General features: G+C 37.7%; 1 protein-coding gene across 2 annotated transcripts in view; it reads right to left on the reverse strand.

Moving 5' to 3' along the window:
• Nucleotides 1–20,598, reverse strand: part of plxna2 (plexin A2) — a 463,799-nt gene that overhangs the window by 86,225 nt on the left and 356,976 nt on the right. For both annotated transcript variants that reach the window (XM_060845449.1, XM_060845451.1), the window contains exons 14-16: nt 13,021–13,138; nt 10,769–10,905; nt 3,011–3,178 (exon numbers count right to left, since the gene is read on the reverse strand). In XM_060845449.1, coding sequence (XP_060701432.1) covers nt 3,011–3,178; nt 10,769–10,905; nt 13,021–13,138 — 423 coding nt within the window. The remainder of the gene's footprint in view (nt 1–3,010; nt 3,179–10,768; nt 10,906–13,020; nt 13,139–20,598) is intronic.

The raw sequence follows: 20,598 nt of genomic DNA on the forward strand, positions 1-20,598 counted from the left end.
TATCCTGGACATGACAAGAACACTGACAGTTTTGCTATTAACAATATCAGAAACACTGGGTTTACAAATTGTCATGACATGTACATTTTGCCTACATATTTGGCATGTTCTGTATACAGGTATATCCTTGTCATAGATAGCTCGGCTATACTGATTAGAATTCATGTGCTTTTGATTGCTTGGTAAGCCAATTATATGAAGTGTTTGTTACTGTGCGAAGGATCAGTGCTTTAAATTGAAAGTGCAATCAAAGTCTTGATAAACTTGCAGAGAGGGAATGCATGAAAAGGTGAAATATTGCACAGTAATTCTCATAGTTATATGTTGTAATTCTCAGACATCCCAGAGGAAAGCACTCAGAAGAAGTGAAAATCATATCAAGAGAAGTCCCATTGCTGGTTAGGCACATTTTTCCTTACCAATTTGAAGAAAATGAAAGCAGCTTGACTCCGCTTAATTAAAATATACCAAATCACAGCATCATAATCTGAGCTGTATGACAGTATAGAGCTTGTATATTGCTGAAAAACAATATCAATAAATTGTATCCTTTTTCAGCAATCATTATACATAAAGCATATTCATAAAATAGAATATTCACAATAGGTTGATTAGTCTGATCAACCACAAGTTTCTGCATAAATTCTAAAACACTTTAAATCAGAGCAGCATTTTGCAATTATTATAAAAATATGAACTCAGGATATCATACCTAAGAAAAATGGACACTTGCATGCAGTTAAACAAATAGCTGCATAAATATGGACATTTGCATTTCTTGTTTGATTTTGATTTTAAAAAAAAGTGTTTTTTTTGCTTCACTTTGACACTAGACTGGTGCAAGTTTAAAACTGGACATTAAGACTGGACCTGACTGATGGAACATAGACAAAGACTCTTTCCTTTGAGAGTCTCATTCTCCTTTACTCTGAGTTCAAACCAGACTGATTTACAATTATTACTGTAACAATAGCTTTGAGACAAAAATGAAAATATTTTGAATTGTTTTTACAATTATCTAAGTTCACTCTAAGTAATGTTTTCCTATTTTTAAACTAAACAGTGTTTTCAGGGAATTACATGGTAGGTGCCCCATATAGTTCACAGAGTTTTCTTGTGTTTGTTTCTTCATTAACTGTGTAACTGGCTTCCTTAGTACCTGCTTGTGCAGTTATGCAACTGGAGAGGTGAGATCCCTGCTACTGCCAGGACCTTCTAGCATCTAAGCTGCTGGTGCCACAGTTAAAGCCCAGTTGCATATCACTTCAGTTGTTGCAAGCCAGGTATTACCTTGCATAGCATCCTCTTAGGAAACTGAAACGTCTCTGAAGGAAAACCAGCACACCACTTTCTGACAGCCCTGTAAAACTGGTGGTGGAGAAAGGGGCCATTCGCTACCTAACAGACCATGTACCAGGAGGAAAGGCATCAAGCATAATTGGCCAGAAAAATGTTCAACGATCTTCAATGTTCTGCAAGGATAAGAGGCCACCTTCTCTGCTCTGCAACTTCACACTTACTTTAACTCTCCCACTGCCGAGAACCTTCACCAACATTCATGGATCAGCAGCCTCGTTATTGCATGAAGCATCTCCAATAAACGGCTCTCATCCATTTCAACTACTAAACATTCCTGCCCCAGGTTGAAAAGCTATGCAATCCAAAGGCTGACAGACTTGAAGCAAGCTCAAAATGAGTGAGGGCTCAGAAATGAAGCTAATAATGATAAAATGTACCCTGTGTAGGTACACAGGATGGCAGTATGGAACTGCCTGGAACATGCATGTTAAAAGTGTCCCTTAGCTCCAAAATGAAATTGTGTAAGACTGGAGTGGATTCAGAATTGTTCTGAGATCAGTCATGACGAAATGCTGAAGTCAGACTGCTTGGCTCTGTTCACTTCCATGCACCAAGTCTGGAGTAGGATGCTATCTGTGGATCATTTAAGAATGCCTGCAGAAACAAGCAGTGAGTTCATCTACTGGGTAACCATGCTGACTTTCAAGCTGAGAATTGCTGCTGTCCAGATCCTCAGTAAAACAGGGTAGTGTTGCAAGCTGCATATAAATGAGGCGCGATTCGCTAACAATGTGACATAACTGCAAGAAAGTAAGGGAGTCACAACTTAACAGTGAGATTCAGAATGTCATTGAAATTTGGAATTTTTTTTCTCAATGTCCAGATTCAGATTCTTTCAGTTTCACCATATTTTCCAACATTTCACATCACTGCTGATACCATTCAGAGGCTGGGAAAATTCATCCATGATTTTGTTCTATTAGAAATTTTTTTTTAAACGCTTAGTTGAGCACCATAGATGTTGTAGTCAGATGTTGTTATAGTAGAAAACGTAGCTGTACAAATGAATAGACAAATAAATACAAGTGCAATACACAGCTGAAAATAGAAACAAGCGGATGCAAGAACTGGAATGTTTATAATTTAACACTGGACGCACACTAGCCACAGCAATATGCACATGCATGTGACTGGAATATCTGTGAACCATCATAATCTTCTGAAGGGCTATAGTGATGAATGGGCTAGGGAAACCCCTCTACAACACAAAGGGAAAAGGGACATTTAAGGATGAGGATGAGATGGTTGCCCTAGCTGGGTGGGATACAGCAACACAAGGGACAACAGTGTTTTGGAAATACACCATCAGGGGATTCATTGGCAGTAGAAAGGGATTCAGTGTTGAGGAATGCGCACAAGGTTAGGAGTTTCAATGCACTAAACAGAGATGTCCCTGGGAGGTGTGATACTTTGTAATCATTGCGCATATCCTATAACCTTATGATGCGTGAGCAACCTATGTATCTAATGTGACTGTAGGCTGTATAAATGTGTGACTCAAATTATGATCAGGGAAGCAATCTCTCCTGTTATGCTATTTCTCCAGTGTACCTGTACCTTGGGGAATAAACCTGCTGTCTTGTTTGAACCAGCAACCACCTCAGTTTGCAACTTCATTTTAGAATGCATCAGATGTCACAAGATCTGGTACCTGGCAATGCTCCATTCTGGTTCAATCCGCAGGACAGTGGGATCATCAATAAATTCAAAGTACAAGCTATCCTCCATCTGAGCACGATCAACACTCACTGAAACACGCACAGGGCCAGTACCATGAAGAGATGGAGCAGAAACGCAAACAACTTCAGACACAGATCTCCTTTAAAGAGAAAGGTGGGAAAATGGTTAATTCAAGAATGCAATATAGTCTGTCTCTAGCATTACCCAATGTTGCAGTTTTGAAATAAATGTGGACACGCTTCTTCTGAATATGAAAAAAGTACAGGATTAGCTGCTCAGATCTGAGAGTGCACCATGCCAAGTAGTTACAGCTAATTATACAGGGTTTCATCTACTATTGAAAGCCTGCAATTCTAACAGATGCTATCACTAATATTTTATACTAATAAATGCTAAAAGTGAAATGTTTGACATTATTTTAGGACTCTGAACTATTCTTTGTTTTAACATACTGAGAAAAAATATGACCATTGCATAATTTTCTTGACCTTTTAGAATTAATATTTACTTCCTACGTTGGTAGACATTTACTGATTTGCAACTCAAACATTTGCACAATCAGGGTAACAATTTCTTAAAAAGTACCATTTTTCATATTATTTCATCCAATCTGGAATCTGGTATACCCAAGTCTAAATCATCCGCATGATTTGATTATTCTGAGCAAATTCACATACTGAACACAAATTCCCATTTCTGAATAGCTCATTATTCTTTACACTGAAGGTGCACTGAGTTAATGTTTCTGCCTCTGTTTGTGTGGAAACAATACCTCTCAAAAACCAGATGGATTTAAACAAAACTTGGTACACATATACGTTATGGTCCAAGTGATTCACTTTCAATGAAAATGTGGAACTAAATGAAGTTTTAAAGGATCTGTTAACATTGGGAGATAGGGCGAGTTGAAATTTTAAGAATGGTAGTGGTTGTTTTATTTAGAATGTTTTGATTGTTTTAGAGTGTTACTGATAGTCTCTGCTGCTGTGGTGAAATTTGTTCTTGTTAAAATGTGAGCAGAGTTTTCATAGCAGATTATTAAATGGATCAACATATTTTTTTTTCCCTCTTGGATAACCATTTTATTCTCAGGATGTAGGCCTACATATTCCAACCTACTGACTATTCTTCACTATCCCATGTCTATTTCTTTTTAAATAACGCACATGAACACAGGCGTAATGGCTTAGATGTAGGGACATTACCACTGCGCCTCAAGACCCCGATATTTTCCAAACAACCTATTCAGTAATGTTATTACACACTTCGGGAGCAGGTGGGACTTAAACCCAGGTCTCCTGACCATATGTAGGGACATATTTGCAGCACAAGACCCCTAATATGATCTCAAAGATAATTTATCATTCAATATCGATTGCCTGTTTACCCTAAAGCTCAACTGCATAACTGATATTACAAGAGCATGAGGATTGGCCTGAAGCCTCCTTAACGAGACGGAAGCTCTTAACTGCATCAACTGGACAGAGAAAAAGCTTTGAGAAAGAGCTTGTGTCATTGTAATAACATTGACTTAACAAAGTATAGCAGAAGTATGGACTCTACTTAGTGTCCTTTGAACTTGCTGTGATCTAAGATATGTTGCAGTAAAATAGCACATTCTCAAAGCAAATCTCAAACACACAGATTGCATTGTGAATCTACTATAATTTAAAAAAAAAATTCTGGCAAGAGGGCACAGTTCACTGCAAATATACGTGAGTCTTAAAAAGTAAATTTCTGTCCCCATATATATTATCCACGCACAAATTAACGTGCAATCTTATATTCTCAGTTATTTTATTTTATGCCTTACAATTCAATCTTCCTAACATTGCCCTGTGAGCTTGGAGAATGCAGAATGTATGTGATATTTCATTGCTATCAGCCTGTCTATTCAATTCTTCCATCAAGTTGTCTATGAGGAATTTCAAAAAATTAATTTCTAAAGTGCCAGGATCAATTTCACGTCAATCGCATAAAACTTTCAAAAGTTGGTTATAAGACCCCACGATAAAATATAGGCATTCTCCCCCTCTTACTGCACATTAAAAAAATTCCCACAGCTTATAAATTGGACATTTGCTTACATACTGCAAGTGCAACTGCATGAGATGAGTAGTACATACTGATTGATGAGAACAGCAATTATTACATTCAACAAAAGCAGACCCCAGTCATGAGCTCTGCAAAGGGCCTCATTAATGTTATGCAGCATCGCAGTGATAGTCTATTAAGATCCAAGGCTATCACAGTGATGCTGGGGTTTTCCAATGTAGTATATGAGAAAGAACATTAGCAAGTGTGGAATGCATGGAACACTCCAGGAGAAGTGCTCTGGTATCCTGGAAGCCTCAGGTGACCCATACAGCATTACGGTCAGATGCATATTATAATAAAGACTGTATTTTGTGCTACTGCCACCCGTCTGAGCTACTCCAGATTCTTCAGTAATTAGCTATTCAGATTATTATTAGCCTGTCAGGACTATTTTCATGTAATTCTATTCTGTTCAACTCTGTTCATCAGAGGAGATTGAAAATAGAAAGCTGTAATTAGTGTGGATCTCATTAAACTCTTCCCAGCCTGTGGCGCTCAGCCAGAAATCAAACCACATTATTTCTAATGGAATACAGATCGGTTCTATATTAGGAGCTTATTGACTAACATACTGTTCTGTGCCTGCATACAGGCTGAATCATTCCTTAGTATGTTGTGTTAGTTAGTAGCTTCATATAGCACACACGGCACTTCTTGTTCTGAATCAGCACTGGCCAAGGTAGGCCGTATTTTGCAAACAAATTAAGTTTCCCTTGCTTTCTGTCTTCCACATTCAAGCTGTTTCTTTAATTACTAAGCAATAAAAGCATCAAATTCCTGAATATCTTTAAGGATCATTTAAGTCTATGCAAATTTATCCACAATTATCACCTGCAAGATAGCTGCCTGTAATTTTCCATTGCTTGAAGTAGAAATAGAATGGGAGATATCTGCAGACCATTTTCTTTATTTTTAAAAACTGAGCTTCAATATATCCTATACCTAGAATTTCTGCAACCTAAACATTTAAATTTAATATTATGAAAAAACAATATTGTTTAAATATCATTGGGTTCTGCAGTAACATTAGAATACTACTGAAAAGACAGCAAAGACTTCAAAGTTAAGCAAGAACACAGCACATATGTTGTTTTGGAACTGGTTAAAGTTTGTAACTGAATCACAAGGTTTCAGTAACAATATGATCACTTCCAATGACTCTTGATATCTTCAAAATATTGTGATTTGGTTACAGCCACATGACACATTTCTATTTGATTCTCAGGAGACTAGTTTCAGTCATTTTGTCACTGAAATGTAGCTGTAGCAGTAAAAATGCTGAGAGCCACCAAATCCAATATCTGAAAGCAATTTAACACAATTAACTATAATGTGTATATACGCAGCATGGATTTTATTTCACAACATTTCCATAATTTTTTCAAAACTCGGTAGTGTTGGTGCTGCCTTTGAAGAAGTTCAGCATTAGCATGGTGATAAGACAGCATGCTTCCTGGTGAATGGCTTTTGCCTGAAATGTTGATTTTCCTGCTCCTCAGATGCTGCCTGACCTGCTGTGCTTTTCCAGCATCACCCTCTCGACTCTAATTTTCAGCATCCTCACTTTCACCTCTGCTTCCCAACTGGTCCTCCGAGGTGAGTACAAGAATAAATACCTCACTGACATTAGTCAGCTTCACCACCGCCGCCAAGTGCAGTGCCTCCCATCTGCTCTTTAAAGACTCAGCACATAAGATAAATTCCCTAAAGCCATTGAGGATCTTTTGAACTTGGAACAAAGGAACAGCAGTTTCAAGATCAAGCAGCCCTCTTGGTTCTAAGAAGTCACAGGAAGATAAGTCGTCCCATGTAAAATGGTGAAAATACAGACCTTGCTCCAAAAGATAAAAGCTTCATTTTTAAACTGAGCTGTGAGGCTAGTTGAGGGGGAATACAATATTTTGGCTCTTTGAAGCAAGCAGGCAGATGCATTTCCCGACTCCCACTGGAATTTCTTCAAGGCAACTTACTTTATCTCAAATTCACAGAAAGATATACTAGCCCTCAAATGGTCAACTTGGAATACATTTTCTCAATTTCTTTTTAATAGTAAAGTCAGAAGGTTGGATTGAAATTAATTTAATTCATTTTGCTTGAAATACTTAAACAGGCAATGGAGAGACCTTTGTAGTTCTCTGTGCTGGATCTGTACCTTGGATGCCAAAATAAGTGGGTTATGATCAAATACAATGTAGACAGCGATACCCATTTAAATTGAGAAATCAAAATAAGCTTAACCTCACACAATGTTTAAAGTCCAAAGTCAATTCTGATTGATACAACTGATCATTTTTTCCAAATTTTAAATCTACTGTATTTGCCTTGTATGTTCCCTCAATTGTTATAACACAAATGCAACAATGCAGATGGTAAAAACCTAAAATGTAAACAAAAACTGATGGAAACCCTCAGGCCAGGCAATATCTGTGGAGAGAAGAAATAAGTTAAGGTTCATGTCAATGACCTTTCATTAGATGAGATGCACTATTCTCTCTGATATTCAATTTACATAACAATGATATAAATCTAAGAATAGATTAAAAGTGCTCTGAGTCAATTTGTACAAACTTACATGTACTAATGGCTTGACAATGCAGGGGTTAAACAAAAAAAACAACAATCAAGCTCAGAAGATAAATATCTACAAGCCATCCATTATTGTCTATATATTTTTGAGCCTTTCTGGGAATAAAAATCATAAGATTTATCATTAAACAAGTTATCTCTACCCCTTCAATAAACACAGAGGTTCAAAATTGCAGCATTTATTAATTGACATTCATTGACCACAATAAAGGAAATGTCAGGTTATTTAGGTGTCAATCTGACTCCGTGAAATTATCTACAGATGGGTTTTATTTGAAATGTGGCAAAAATTTTTTAAAAAGTAAAATTGTGGTTCAAATACAGCATTGACCAATGCCTTAATTATAATTAAATTATATTTAATTCATTGGAATTCAAATGAATTAACTGTTGTAATGAAAAGACGACATTAGACAAAAAAAAGTTAATTTCCACTCTTTGGGTACAAACATATTTACTTGAAGAGATTGGCTACAAAAAAAGGAACATCAATAAGAACGTTGGGTATATTGAAAAGTAATTGAGGTTTGCACTCCTTTCAGGGCAGTGCCTGAGAAGAATTCCCATATGAAGTCTACTAAGAGGCTACCTCTAGCTATGTTATTCTATTAAGGATAGAGAGGCAGTTTCTGAGGCTGCAAACCCAATTAGAAGGCCTACAGTAACAATAGGTACTGCCGTTGGAGACAGGAAATCACAAGGCTACTTCCACCTTGAGGAACCCAGTGGAAGATTTTGAATGGAATAAAAGAAATGATGGCCACAAATGCCAGACCAGCGCGGACACAGGGTGGGGAGTGAGAGAGAAGGCAAGATAATGGCTGATGGCTGTGGGGTGAGGGGGTGTAGAAATATTTCCGGAGGCCTCAGAGGAGTAGGACAGGGCAGCAGCTGCAAACACACTTTTCTAGACTCCTAATTGTCAGGGCAGAACCCTGTCCAGCACTGGAAAGATCCTGGTCATTGTCCCAAACAGTTTACAATTAGGCATTTAATTCTGCAGATTAGCAACCTCTTCCAGTGATGACCCAACTCTACCACATGGTAATATATCTGACTTTCCTCCCAGTCCTGCCTTCAAAGTTTGTTGTGGAACAGAGAAGATTACAGCCAATGTTTTAATGAGAAAGTGAGTGGTTTAATTTTTAGAAATCATTTGCTTCATTACCTTAAGTGTGTAGTCTGTGATATGCCTGAATATTAGGCTTCTTATGTTTTGTTGCCTGACAATGCATAGAACAGCAGTAACAATCACTCAAGCCAGTTTATCATACAATTAGATCATGTCTGATCCCATTTCCCTGGCATTATTCCAGAGCCTTCAATAATCCGATCTAACGTACATCAACCAATCTAACCCTTGAGAGCATTAATTGACCCAGCATCCACTGAATTTTAAAGGATAAAGCTTCCAAATATGTGGAATATTCTGCTTGATGAAGCATTTTGTAAACTTATTCCTGAAAAGTTTGGCAACAATTTTAAGATTATGTCCTCTTCATCTTAAGTTCCCTACAAAAAGAAATAGCTTCCCTTTATCTAATCAAATATATTTATTATATTAAACATCTCAATTAGATTATATCAATTTTCTAAAACTGAAAGGAATACAAGCAGAATTTATGCTCCACACCCCTTTTATTCTATCCCCTTTGGGATAAAGGCTCACATTCCATTAGCCTTTGTGATTGATTTTTTAGTGATTTGTGTACATCAACAACCAAATATCTTTGTGCCTCTGTAGATTCTGGTTTCTTCCCATTTAAAAAACACACTAATTTGTCTTCCATGAAACCAAATTAGATGAGATCACAATTCAACATGTTGAACTCCATTTACTATGGTTTGACCAACTCACTGAATCGATCTAGGTCTCTTTGAGAGTTACCGGTTGCATCTGTAAGCACAGGATCTTCTTGGCTCTGACACTGGATTCAAATCAATGCAAACTTGAAAGGTAAATGGTTCCTTTCTCTTGCTAATTGCAAATATTCACATGGGTAGCAAACCTAGAAGAAATCTGGAAGTACTGGTAATTCCAGTTAGGGCTTTAAATTCTTGCAAATTATTTTTAAAAATCTGATTACTGTAGGATCAATGTTATTTCAATCAATGGTAGTAGAGTGCTGGAGAAGCTTCACATCTTTGCATTTAAGATAGATGTTTGAAATTTGTACCTATTATTTGTTTCAATTTTGTTAGTTTCCTTTAGTTGGTTACAAATTGCAATATGACATTCTTGCACTAATTATATCATAATTTTTAATCTCTGCATCAACATAAGATGCATTCATTTTGTCTGATATTAACTATCTTAGATACAACCAGAACAAAACAGACCAAATTTTCTCACTATATCCGCAATCGGCATAACATGAAAAATAATAGTAAAGCTTGGGGTGGCATAATGGCTCAGTGGTTAGCACAGTGCCAGGGACCTGGGCTTCATTCCTGCCTCGGGCAACTGACTACATGCAGTTTGCACATTCTTTCTGTATCTGCGTGGGTTTCCTCCAGGTGCTCCGGATTCCTCCCACAAAGATGTGCAGGTCAGGTGAATTGGCCATGCTAAATTGCCCATAGTGTTAGGTGCATTCATCAGGGGTACGTATAAGGTAGGGAAATGGGTGTGGATGGGTTACTGTTTGGTGGTTGGTGTGGACTCATTGGGCCGAAGGGCCTGTTTCCATACTGTAGGGAGTCTTGCATCTTAGAGGACAGTTAAAATTTGAAGTTTACGCCACAATTTTCTTTAATATCTAATCCAACAATAAAAATATAACCTTGAATTTTCCCAGTGATTCATTCATCTCCCAAAAATCCAGGGATTCAGGGGTTTGCAGATATGGCATTCAGGCAGATTGTTCCTCATGATGTAGCATGTATTGGTATGAATTCACGATATCAACTCAACAAACGCCAATATTTAGAGCATAAGAACTATTCCAACTCTGTCCTGAGAAATCCTGATGCTTCTGGATTGAAAATCATTCTGCACATCATCATCCTAACAGCTCCCCACCCCCAGCACCTCCACCACTCTCACCTGTAAAACTCGCAAGTTTGATTCCCAAACAACACATTAACGTTGCTGCCAGCTCCAAGATATCTTCCAGTAATTGTTACCATTGTTCCCCCAGACTCTGGGCCTCGGTTTGGTTTCAGGTCTTCCAGTGAGGGCTTCTGCCAAAAGGAAAAGAGAGAGGAAAGTCAGACAGATAAAGAGAAATAGAATAAAAGCTGGATTAACTGATAATATTACTTCTTCAGTTTACTCTAACTGATACTGTCGTAGAGAATCTTTTCATGATGCATCACTCTTGTGAAAACATAACCAAAGATCCTTGGCTTACATTTATTAACTTCACTTCTTCGCCCTTCCCAAGGGCCCTCAATGATATATACATATCTCTGAAGACTGTCACCTTTGAAGGTTTGAAAAGAATACTTTCAATGACTGCCCTCTTTTTCATTCATTTAACTTTTACAACCAGCAGTATCAGTTTGAATTATACAGTTGGTTTTGCAAATCAGTATTTCATTTGGAGCTGTATTATCTTTTAGAATAAGAAAAGATAATAAACAAATTACCATAGTGCCTCGGGAGGTGGAGCAGACCCTTCACTTTTTTTCGCTCTCTCATTAAATGACTAAATAACAAAAATAAATAATAGCTTCTGATGTTTTCGGGAAGAAAAGGTAATTTAAAACAAATCTATTCACTTTGCTCTGACTCTCTCAACATGGTTCCAGATCTGGTGCATATTACCAAAGGCATTTTGAATAATTTTAAGCAGTGTCAGTCAAATCTCCTTAACTAGAACTGAATCGTGCACTCACTGTAATGCTAATCAAAGAATCAGAATATTCTTTGATGGTTCAGGAAACACATCTAATTTGGAGGATACACAAAAGTTATGAAAATACTTGGAACTTGAGGTAAATGCAGTCGAAGTAAATATAGTTGAGCCTGTTTATGTAGAATATTGAAATTTTGAAAATAAAAAATGTCAAATGTTTCAGTTATATCAGCATAAATGGTAATGATATCCTTATTTAATACAAAATGATTTTAGTTTGGACAATCTTAATGGTGTGGAAATGCCAGATTTCACCTTTTACAGCAATTCCCAAAGGCTTTCAAATGATCCTCAAGGAAATCAATGTTTTGATACATGAAGACATTGGGTTTATCCATGCCATGCACCATTTTATCTGCTAGCAGTTGACCTTAAATTATTCAGGAAATTTTCAGCGTTCAGACTAAACCACACAAATCCTTTGTGTGGCAAGTTCCCCAATAAACAACTTAAAGGTCTCTTATCTTGGAAGTATTGGTATATTACACAAAATATTGTTTGCATGAATTTTCTTCAGGCAAACATGATCCTAATTCACAACATACGAAATGTCTAATGTTCATGATACTGGACTATTAGGGGGAGGGTGTGGGTGGTGGTGGTGGTTGTGGTGATGGTGGGGGGGGGGGGGGGGGGGGGGGGTAGTATCTGGGTGTCATGCTCTTTGGAGGGTTGGTGCAGACCTGAAGGGTCAAATGACTTTTATCTGCACTGTAGGGATTCTATGATAAGTTGGAGGGTGCAAGTTAGTAACAGTAATGCACTGTTACCCCAACTTAGTTTCAAACAGGAAAAATCTGGCAAGAGAAAGAAAGTGAAATAGAAGTCTCTAAAAAAGCATAACAAAGAGACAATATGAAACACTGTCAACTCATAAACATGATCATACAAGTTGACATCTAATTTTGGAATTTGAACATTGCATAAAGAAAAATACATGTAAAATTTCATTCGATCTTTTTTTTTCCACAAAAATGGAAAAGAAATGTACAATGGTTTTTGACATAGGAGATGTTTTGAATTTTCTGGACAGTGAGAACTGAAGACCACTTTGAATACATTAAATGTTGATGCCACTTGGGAAGACCAATAAAAGTTGTAATGATGTCTTTTCTGTCAGAACTTGTAGTTAGAGTTGATCATGATTATAACGAGAGCTGCATAACTGAAATGGAAATGCAATGGACACCAAAGAAACCAAAGTAAAGAATGAAAGGCCAAACTATAAAGGGAAGAGAACAAATCAGAAATAGATCAGGAAGCACTTATTTAATGATACCACATAATGTGGTGATTCTTAAATAGACGTATTTCTAAACATACAGCAGATTGCACAGTTATGAAACCTAATTTCATTTTTTACACCCTGGGATGGATTTTATGGAAATGGTACAATTTCTCAACTGGCATCGAACCACTCCTTCTCAGATTAACTCACCACAAAGGTATACTGCTGTGACGACTCAGTCATAAATTCAGGTTTGCACTCCCCAACACAGAGCTGCACGGGACCAGATTCTTTGTGAGGCCGTGCCTCCCCCATTTCACATACGATTCTGTCAAAGGCAGCATGAAAGTAAGAACACAGAATTAGAACATATGTCACCTTCTAGCACTTATATGTGCATCTGCCGTTAAATAGCTGCTTTCTAATTTTGCGCTGACATTTTCTACTGAAATAAATGAATGCTCCTTGGCAGAGAGCTGGACAGATTAAGCTGCTGTCACACTCCTGCACAACTAACAAATTGTCCCCTACAGCAAGCAGCACATGGCGAATTTCAATTTTATGGAGTAAAAAGAAAACATGAAAATATAATACTAAGATTAACTCTGGAAGAAAGGGTGTGCGGTACAAAGCAATTTATTACAATTAACTATCACTTTGTCTCACATTTTGTAATATTCCAAACAACAAAGCAATGGCAAACCAGCCAAGTGAACTGCATAACAGTAAAAACAACCCACCTCTTAAACCACGCCAAAAAGAATTTCACAGAACAATAAAAACATGTTTCACTACGCAGAATCAAACAGATTTTTAAAAAAAGTATTTGCACAATTATTCTGTTAAATGCTACTACTAGCTTGAAAGTAGTACAGTACTACCAAAGCGATCAGCATTCAACCAAAGGCAAACTGGAATAGAAAAGGAAGAATAATATGCTTTGACAGCACACAATTTGTCAAAAATCCAATTGAGTTTTTAACTTAATGAAATAGAATTAATGATGTATAGATAATTCTTAATTTCCTCACTTTAGGAAAGAACTAGATGCTGATGAATGGCATAATATTTGCATAAATTGATTTTAGCAATGATGCTTTGTACTACAGCATTACACGGTCCTTGTAAAATCTCACAAAACTATACTTTTCAAGAATGATGCACTGAATTGCTTATTGCTGAAAGCAAACACCTCATTAACATGGAAATGAAGAACTGTCGAGTTGGCTTCGCACATGCCATTCCAGTTACTACCAAGCACCAAAATCAGATTGCACTGCCCCTCCCCCATCACAAAATTCATATTTTGGAAAGTCATTTAGGATTATCCCTTTTGGCATGTTTCAAAGTTAAAAACCATTAATATTAAGACAACAACAAAACTGCAGGCTGCTGTTAGAGAGGATCCTGAACGTTTGGAAAAATAATGAGACACACTCATGATTCCTGTTACTTCTGTCAAAAAAAAATCATTCCCCCCACCTATATGAAAAGCTGATGATATTAAGTAAAAAGAAAACAAAGATATGGGCAGTGCAGCAAGTCAAACAATGTCTTTGAAGAGAGAAATTGAGGTAGCTTTTCAGGTCCATAACCCTTCAATATAGATAGAATTTGGATTAGTTCTGATGAAAAATCATCATCTTGATGCTTTAACTCTGTTTCTCTCCCCATAGATGCTGCTGGACCTGTCGAGTATTATGGCCATTGTTTGTTTTTAGTTCAATGTCCAGCATTCACACAGTATGATACTTCTATGTTAAGAATACATGGCCAGAAATTCCAGTCATTTACAACTGAATGTTGGGTATTGGAGACTCTAATGATATCCTAGTCTTATATGTCTGGACAGATATTTCAAAACTTTCATCCCTAGACTTTCACAGGTCCTGGTTTTACTGTGGGCCCAATACTGAAAGCTATTGCTCGTGGCAGAATGTAATACTGGTGGGTGGCACGGTGGCACAGTGGTTAGCACTGCTGCCGCACAGCACCAGAGACCCGGGTTCAATTCCCGCCTCAGGCGACTGACTGTGTGGAGTTTGTACGTTCTCCCCGTGTCTGTGTGGGTTTCCTCCAGGTGCACCTCCCACAGTCCAAAGATGTGCGGGTCAGGTGAATTGGCCATGCTAAATTGCCCATAGTGTTGGGTAATGGGTAAATGTAGGGGTATGGGTGGGTTGTGCTTCGGCGGGTCGGTGTGGACTTGTTGGCCCGAAGGGCCTGTTTCCACACTAAGTAATCTAATCTAAAAGTAATACTCAACAAGTGTGGCTACATCAATGATCCTCTTATGACATTTCTTTTCATTCCTCTGCCTTCCTAAGATCAGGGCTGGTATTTATAGGCCACTAAGAGCAAGTGAGGGAGAAAGCGAGAGAGGTTTGCTTTGGAGAATCACGGCCTATTGATGGTTCACAACTCTGTTGTCCCAGCAGTGCCAACCAGGATTGGTGGCTATTACTGGGCATGCAGGCACTCTCACTACAAAAGGAAGCCGAGGTAATCTCTGAATGTGGCATCAGGGAATGGGTTTCCAAATGAGGCGTGCATGTGTGCATGATTTGTTGGGGGAAGAATTGGTGCCTCTGATTGGCCTATCTGCAACTGAGCATCAGAAAGGTAACCCTCTGAATCTTATGTACTGCACCTTCCAGATCTGCTGACAGGAGTGTGTTAAATCCAACTCTCTAACTTCATATTAATAGCTGTAAGGGTGAGGGCTGACAGCACTGGCTATGGACATGCACTTGTTAGATAGATGGATGAAACAGACATGACTAAGTGATTACCTCTCTTCAGGTACTACAATGTTTCCAAAAACTGGGTAGTTTGACTCCAGTTATGGTTCAGCTAGTCAACCAAAATAGTTCTACATTACTTGAAATAGTGCTGGGACTAATATATTCATTTCAGACAGCAAACAGTAAGTTTATTCTGTTTATCCAACACAATTTCTGCAGGAGATATTCGACTATATGTATTGCACCAAGTGATAGCAGACCAATACGGTTCATCCCATTTATTACACAGCTTGAATGGTTCAGACAAAGGTCTGGCCGGGGACCAGCACATTTCTAAAGGTCAATGTGTAAATGCACCAATTGAGTGTTCAGTCTGGCTGCTTCCTGACAGCCTTAATTTTGAACAATGGATTCATAAATTTTAGAGGATAATTTACTTCACTTCCTGAAATATTGGGAAAACATTCTGATAAAACATATAAACAGTGAAACTATTGATGCTACTATGATAACAATTGTCTGCTTCCTGACTAAGAAAGGTTTTAAAAATGGATTTTAAGCTGAATGAGAAATTTACAGAGCACTGAATTTAAACAGCAAAAATATTCTCCCTTTGCCCTAATCAACAAAACCGCAAGTGATTTCTGAACACCATACACCTAATTCTACCATGCATTCTACAGATTTCAAATCATCCTCAAAAATCCTGGAATTAATTGAAAAATTAATTTTAAAGCTCAAACTCATACTGACAAATGCTTAACATGTATGTATGATCTTTGTCCATTAATTTAATAAAGGATTTATTTTAACCTGTAGGTTAAAATAATGAGCAGGGGAATATCACACATGCAGTTTAAAGTGCTTGTCTGACAACAGTAATTTCAAGCCTATAATGTTTATATTGATTTTGAAATCTTATCTCAGAATTCAAAGTGTTAATCACTAGTTTTCATGAATACAAATGCTTATTTGGTTACAATTTATTGAGATTCATTTCAGTTCCCAAAGGACATATTCATAGCAGGAAACTAGTTTAAACATGAAGTCTAAATAAATCACTTCCCTCATATAGAAAACAACATTTATAAAGGAGGTAACTCTTACAAAATCCAGCTCCAATGTGAAATTTTCAATTTTAGATTTTTTTTGGTGTTTGCGTGATAGCTTATATTGGTATCTACATGCTAAACAGTCCAAACTCTGGACAGAATTCATTGTAACTGAGCCGGGAAAGGGAATGCAAAACAATATATCTGTTTCATCCTCTCTACAAGTTAATCTTTGACAGTGGCACCATCTTAATCAACAGAAAAGTATAACAATCCACAAGGGAAAGCCAAGGAACAACTGTCAGGCAAGATTTGAAACTTTTTTTAAATTGAAAATTATCTCCCCTCCAAACACTTTGATTTCTAATGGATTACAGTTTAATGGTCAGTAGTGGGTTAGCTAGATGGTCTTTATGAAGTGCAGTATTTTTAGTTGGTGTCATTAGCCTACTTGGTCAGACCTGAAAATGTGTTGCTGGAAACGTGCAGCAGGTCGGGCAGCATCTAAGGAGCAGGAGAATTGACGTTTCGGGCATGAGCCCTTCTTCAGGAAGATGCCCGAAATGTCGATTATCCTGCTCCTTGGATGCTGCTTGACCTGCTGTGCTTTTCCAACAACACATTTTCAGCTCTGATCTCCAGCATCTGCAGTCCTCACTCTCTCCTAGTTGGTCACAGCCAAATTCAATCTTGCCCTCATCTACAATTCTGGTCTTTCTGTTACTCACTGGATAAGATTGGTTGACTGAAATAGGATGGTCTTGAGTCCTTCTTGGTTCACAGAAGACAATCACTTAATGGATGACTTTGATCAATCATGAAAGAATGAGCTCAGTTCTGAATCTCGACTTTAACTTTATTATTTCATAAATGTTATAGAATTACTGGCCCAATTCTAATACTGTATTCATAAAATAAATTCATTTAAAACAATGCAATTTCCTGAAGTAAGTCACTAACAAATAATCTCATTAAATGTTCCTACAGTTAGCTAGACCATTCACTACCTTCAGTAATATAATGAAAATCCTATATCCAACATTCATTGTATAGCTTATTTTAAGTGATTTGCTTAAAGGCTTTTAGAATTTCATTGTAGTAGTTGATAAATATCAACACTGCATTAAAATAGTTAAGTTTTGCTCATTGTTAGAATACTAATTATAGCTGATAAATTATGAAAGTGGTAAATCAACATTCCACTTAAATTATTCCTGATAAAACAGATGCTTTAAAGTAAAACTTGGCACATTTATATATGTCAAAAAGTAAAACATCATACTATTCTGTCACTGACGGAGTAAGACCGATTGTAACATTTCAGAGCTTTATTAATCACGTTTTTGAAGCTTTTGTACTACATAATGGGCGGCACGGTGGCAGAGATCATTGATATTACAAAGACTGGTTGTTCTTGCTTTTAGTAAATCATATTAATCTGCCAAAGTCTTTCTTCTGCAAGAAAAGCAATTACCCTGTTAGGAAAAAAAAATCTTCCCAGTGGGCAGCACGGTGGCAGTGGTCAGCACTGCTGCCTCACAGCAGCAGAGACCCGGGTTCAATTCCCACCTCAGGCGACTGACTGTGTGGAGTTTGCACGTTCTCCCCATGTCTGCGTGGGTTTCCTCCGGGTGCTCCGGTTTCCTCCCACAGTCCAAAGATGTGTGGGTCAGGTGAATTGGCCATGTTAAATTGCCCGTAGTGTTAGGTAAGGGGTAAATGTAGGGGTATGGGTGGGTTGCGCTTCGGCGGGTCGGTGTGGACTTGTTGGGCCGAAGGGCCTGTTTCCACACTGTAAGTAATCTAATCTAATAATCTGAAAAACACGAAATCGCACACAATGTCAATCAAGTCATGCTATAAGATTGAAAATTAGTAAAAGCTTTTTCATTTGTTTTCTTTACCTTAAATTCACAGCAGATGTGTTCATTTTCTAGTTTAAAATAGTTTTTGAAACATTTGGCATGAACCTTCAATCTCTGATCTTACCCAAATGACACAACAGTTCCTCATCTGGTGCTCTGGTCTGGATTTGATTTTAATTTGAGTTATGAATAACTGGACTCTGAAGTCAGAGCATTATTGCAGAACCTGGCTTTCTTGGCATATATCAAATCAAAGGACACAGTGGGAGATCAGAATGGAAAAGTTGCAAGTACTATCGAGTGTAGCAATTAGAACCTCTTTTGCTGAATGTCATGAGCAAATCACGGGTGACATCTTTAAATATAATCAATCTCAATATTATTACTAGAAACATACCATGTGTGAAAGCCTTTATTACAGTCTTTCAATTGATATCCAATTGACAAATCATAATATATACTGTTATAATTTACAATAGCTATGAATATGCAAACAAAATAGTGACAGTAACTGGATTTTGAACCTCCAATCAACTTTCTGCAGCTGCTAAAGTGTTGAATCAACATCTATTAATGTCACAAATGACACCCAATGGAACTATGGCAAACAGTTCACGCAGGCCCTTCTCAAACTCTCTGCAGTCCTTAACATGACTAACCCCACCATCCTTTTCCAATAGCTTCCCTCTATTGTCCTAGTGCTTAAGACTGCATTTGCCTGGCTCTACTCTTGTACATTTGGTCACAATCAGACAATCAGCCTTTTCATGGTGTTCCTTGTATTGTCACATCCGGAGTCTCAAGCTTCTACAATTGGCTTCTTTCTGACATCCCAAACTTGTTAACATCAAGTTTCCACATGCATACTGAGGACACAGCTCTAACTCAACATCATTTCTCTCAATCCTCCATTACCTCTAGATCACAAAGACTGCTTGATCAATATCCGTTACTGGATGAACAGAGATTTTTTCCAACCAAATACCAGGAAGAATAAAGCCATTGCTACAAACTCCTGCCAATTCCATTCCTTTGGTTCAGGCTGAAGACCTAGATTCTTTGCAGCCTTTGTGCGAGATTTGACACAAATTAGTTTTCTGTCACATTTCTGCAAAATGTCTGAGACTGTGTACTTTCACCCTCGTAACATTGACTGACTCAACCATCTACCTATTTTAATCACACCACCATTAGGGCCAAGTTCTAGCATTTCTCCTCAATCTTCCGTCTTCTTTGCTTCTTCAAGATGCTGATTTAAACCCCTCCGTTGGACCAAGCTTTTGGTCATCTATCTAATATCAAGAAAAGATGAATGGAAAGCTGGTATAGAAAGAAGTAGCTTACAATCCTTAGAGCTGTGACTGACTTGGGGGAAGGAGGACCTACATACATACATACATCCTGCAGGTCGCACCTCCACTGTCCTGTTACCAATGCCCTTGTGGCTCGGTTTGAAGTGTTGTTAGGCAGACCTAGCAGAATAATGAGCAATAGAGTTTACCAATGGAGAAGAAAAGTACACAAGACATGGCAAAAGATAGATAGAAAGAAAGAAATAGGAAGCTACGAATAAGATGGAATGAAATAAAGTTAATTTTTCTTTGATGCAGTAACAGGGTGGGTTGATGTGGACATTGCTGTTGATGTCTGCCCACATGGACTTCTAAATGCAATGCAACAGGTTTGTCAGTGAAGCTAAAGCCTATGGAATAAAAAATGGACAGTGGCAGCATGAATACAAAGTGTAGCTGATTAATGGGAACAGATCAGTGACAAATAGTTGTTTCGCAAACTTGACAGAAGTTCATTGAGGTTTTACAGAGGCTGGTGTTCCAGCTACAGAATTCTCTGAATTATATTAATTCCCTTGAATTGGGCATGCTCAGCATGATTTGAAAATTCACAGTGACACCAAAACTGGAAAACTTTTGGAGAACTACAATAAGAATAGAGACATGCACTTCAAGAGGACACACATCAGTAAAACAGACAGAGATGTGCCTGATGAAATGCAATGCAGAGAAAACTGAAGTGAAATATTTTCATAGGAAGAATGAGGAGAGGCAACACAAAGAAATATAACTATTGCAAGAAGGTTGTAGCAGCAGTTGTAAATAGAGGTACATG

Source organism: Hemiscyllium ocellatum, chromosome 26 (genome assembly GCF_020745735.1).
Source record: "Hemiscyllium ocellatum isolate sHemOce1 chromosome 26, sHemOce1.pat.X.cur, whole genome shotgun sequence".
NCBI lineage: Eukaryota > Metazoa > Chordata > Chondrichthyes > Orectolobiformes > Hemiscylliidae > Hemiscyllium > Hemiscyllium ocellatum.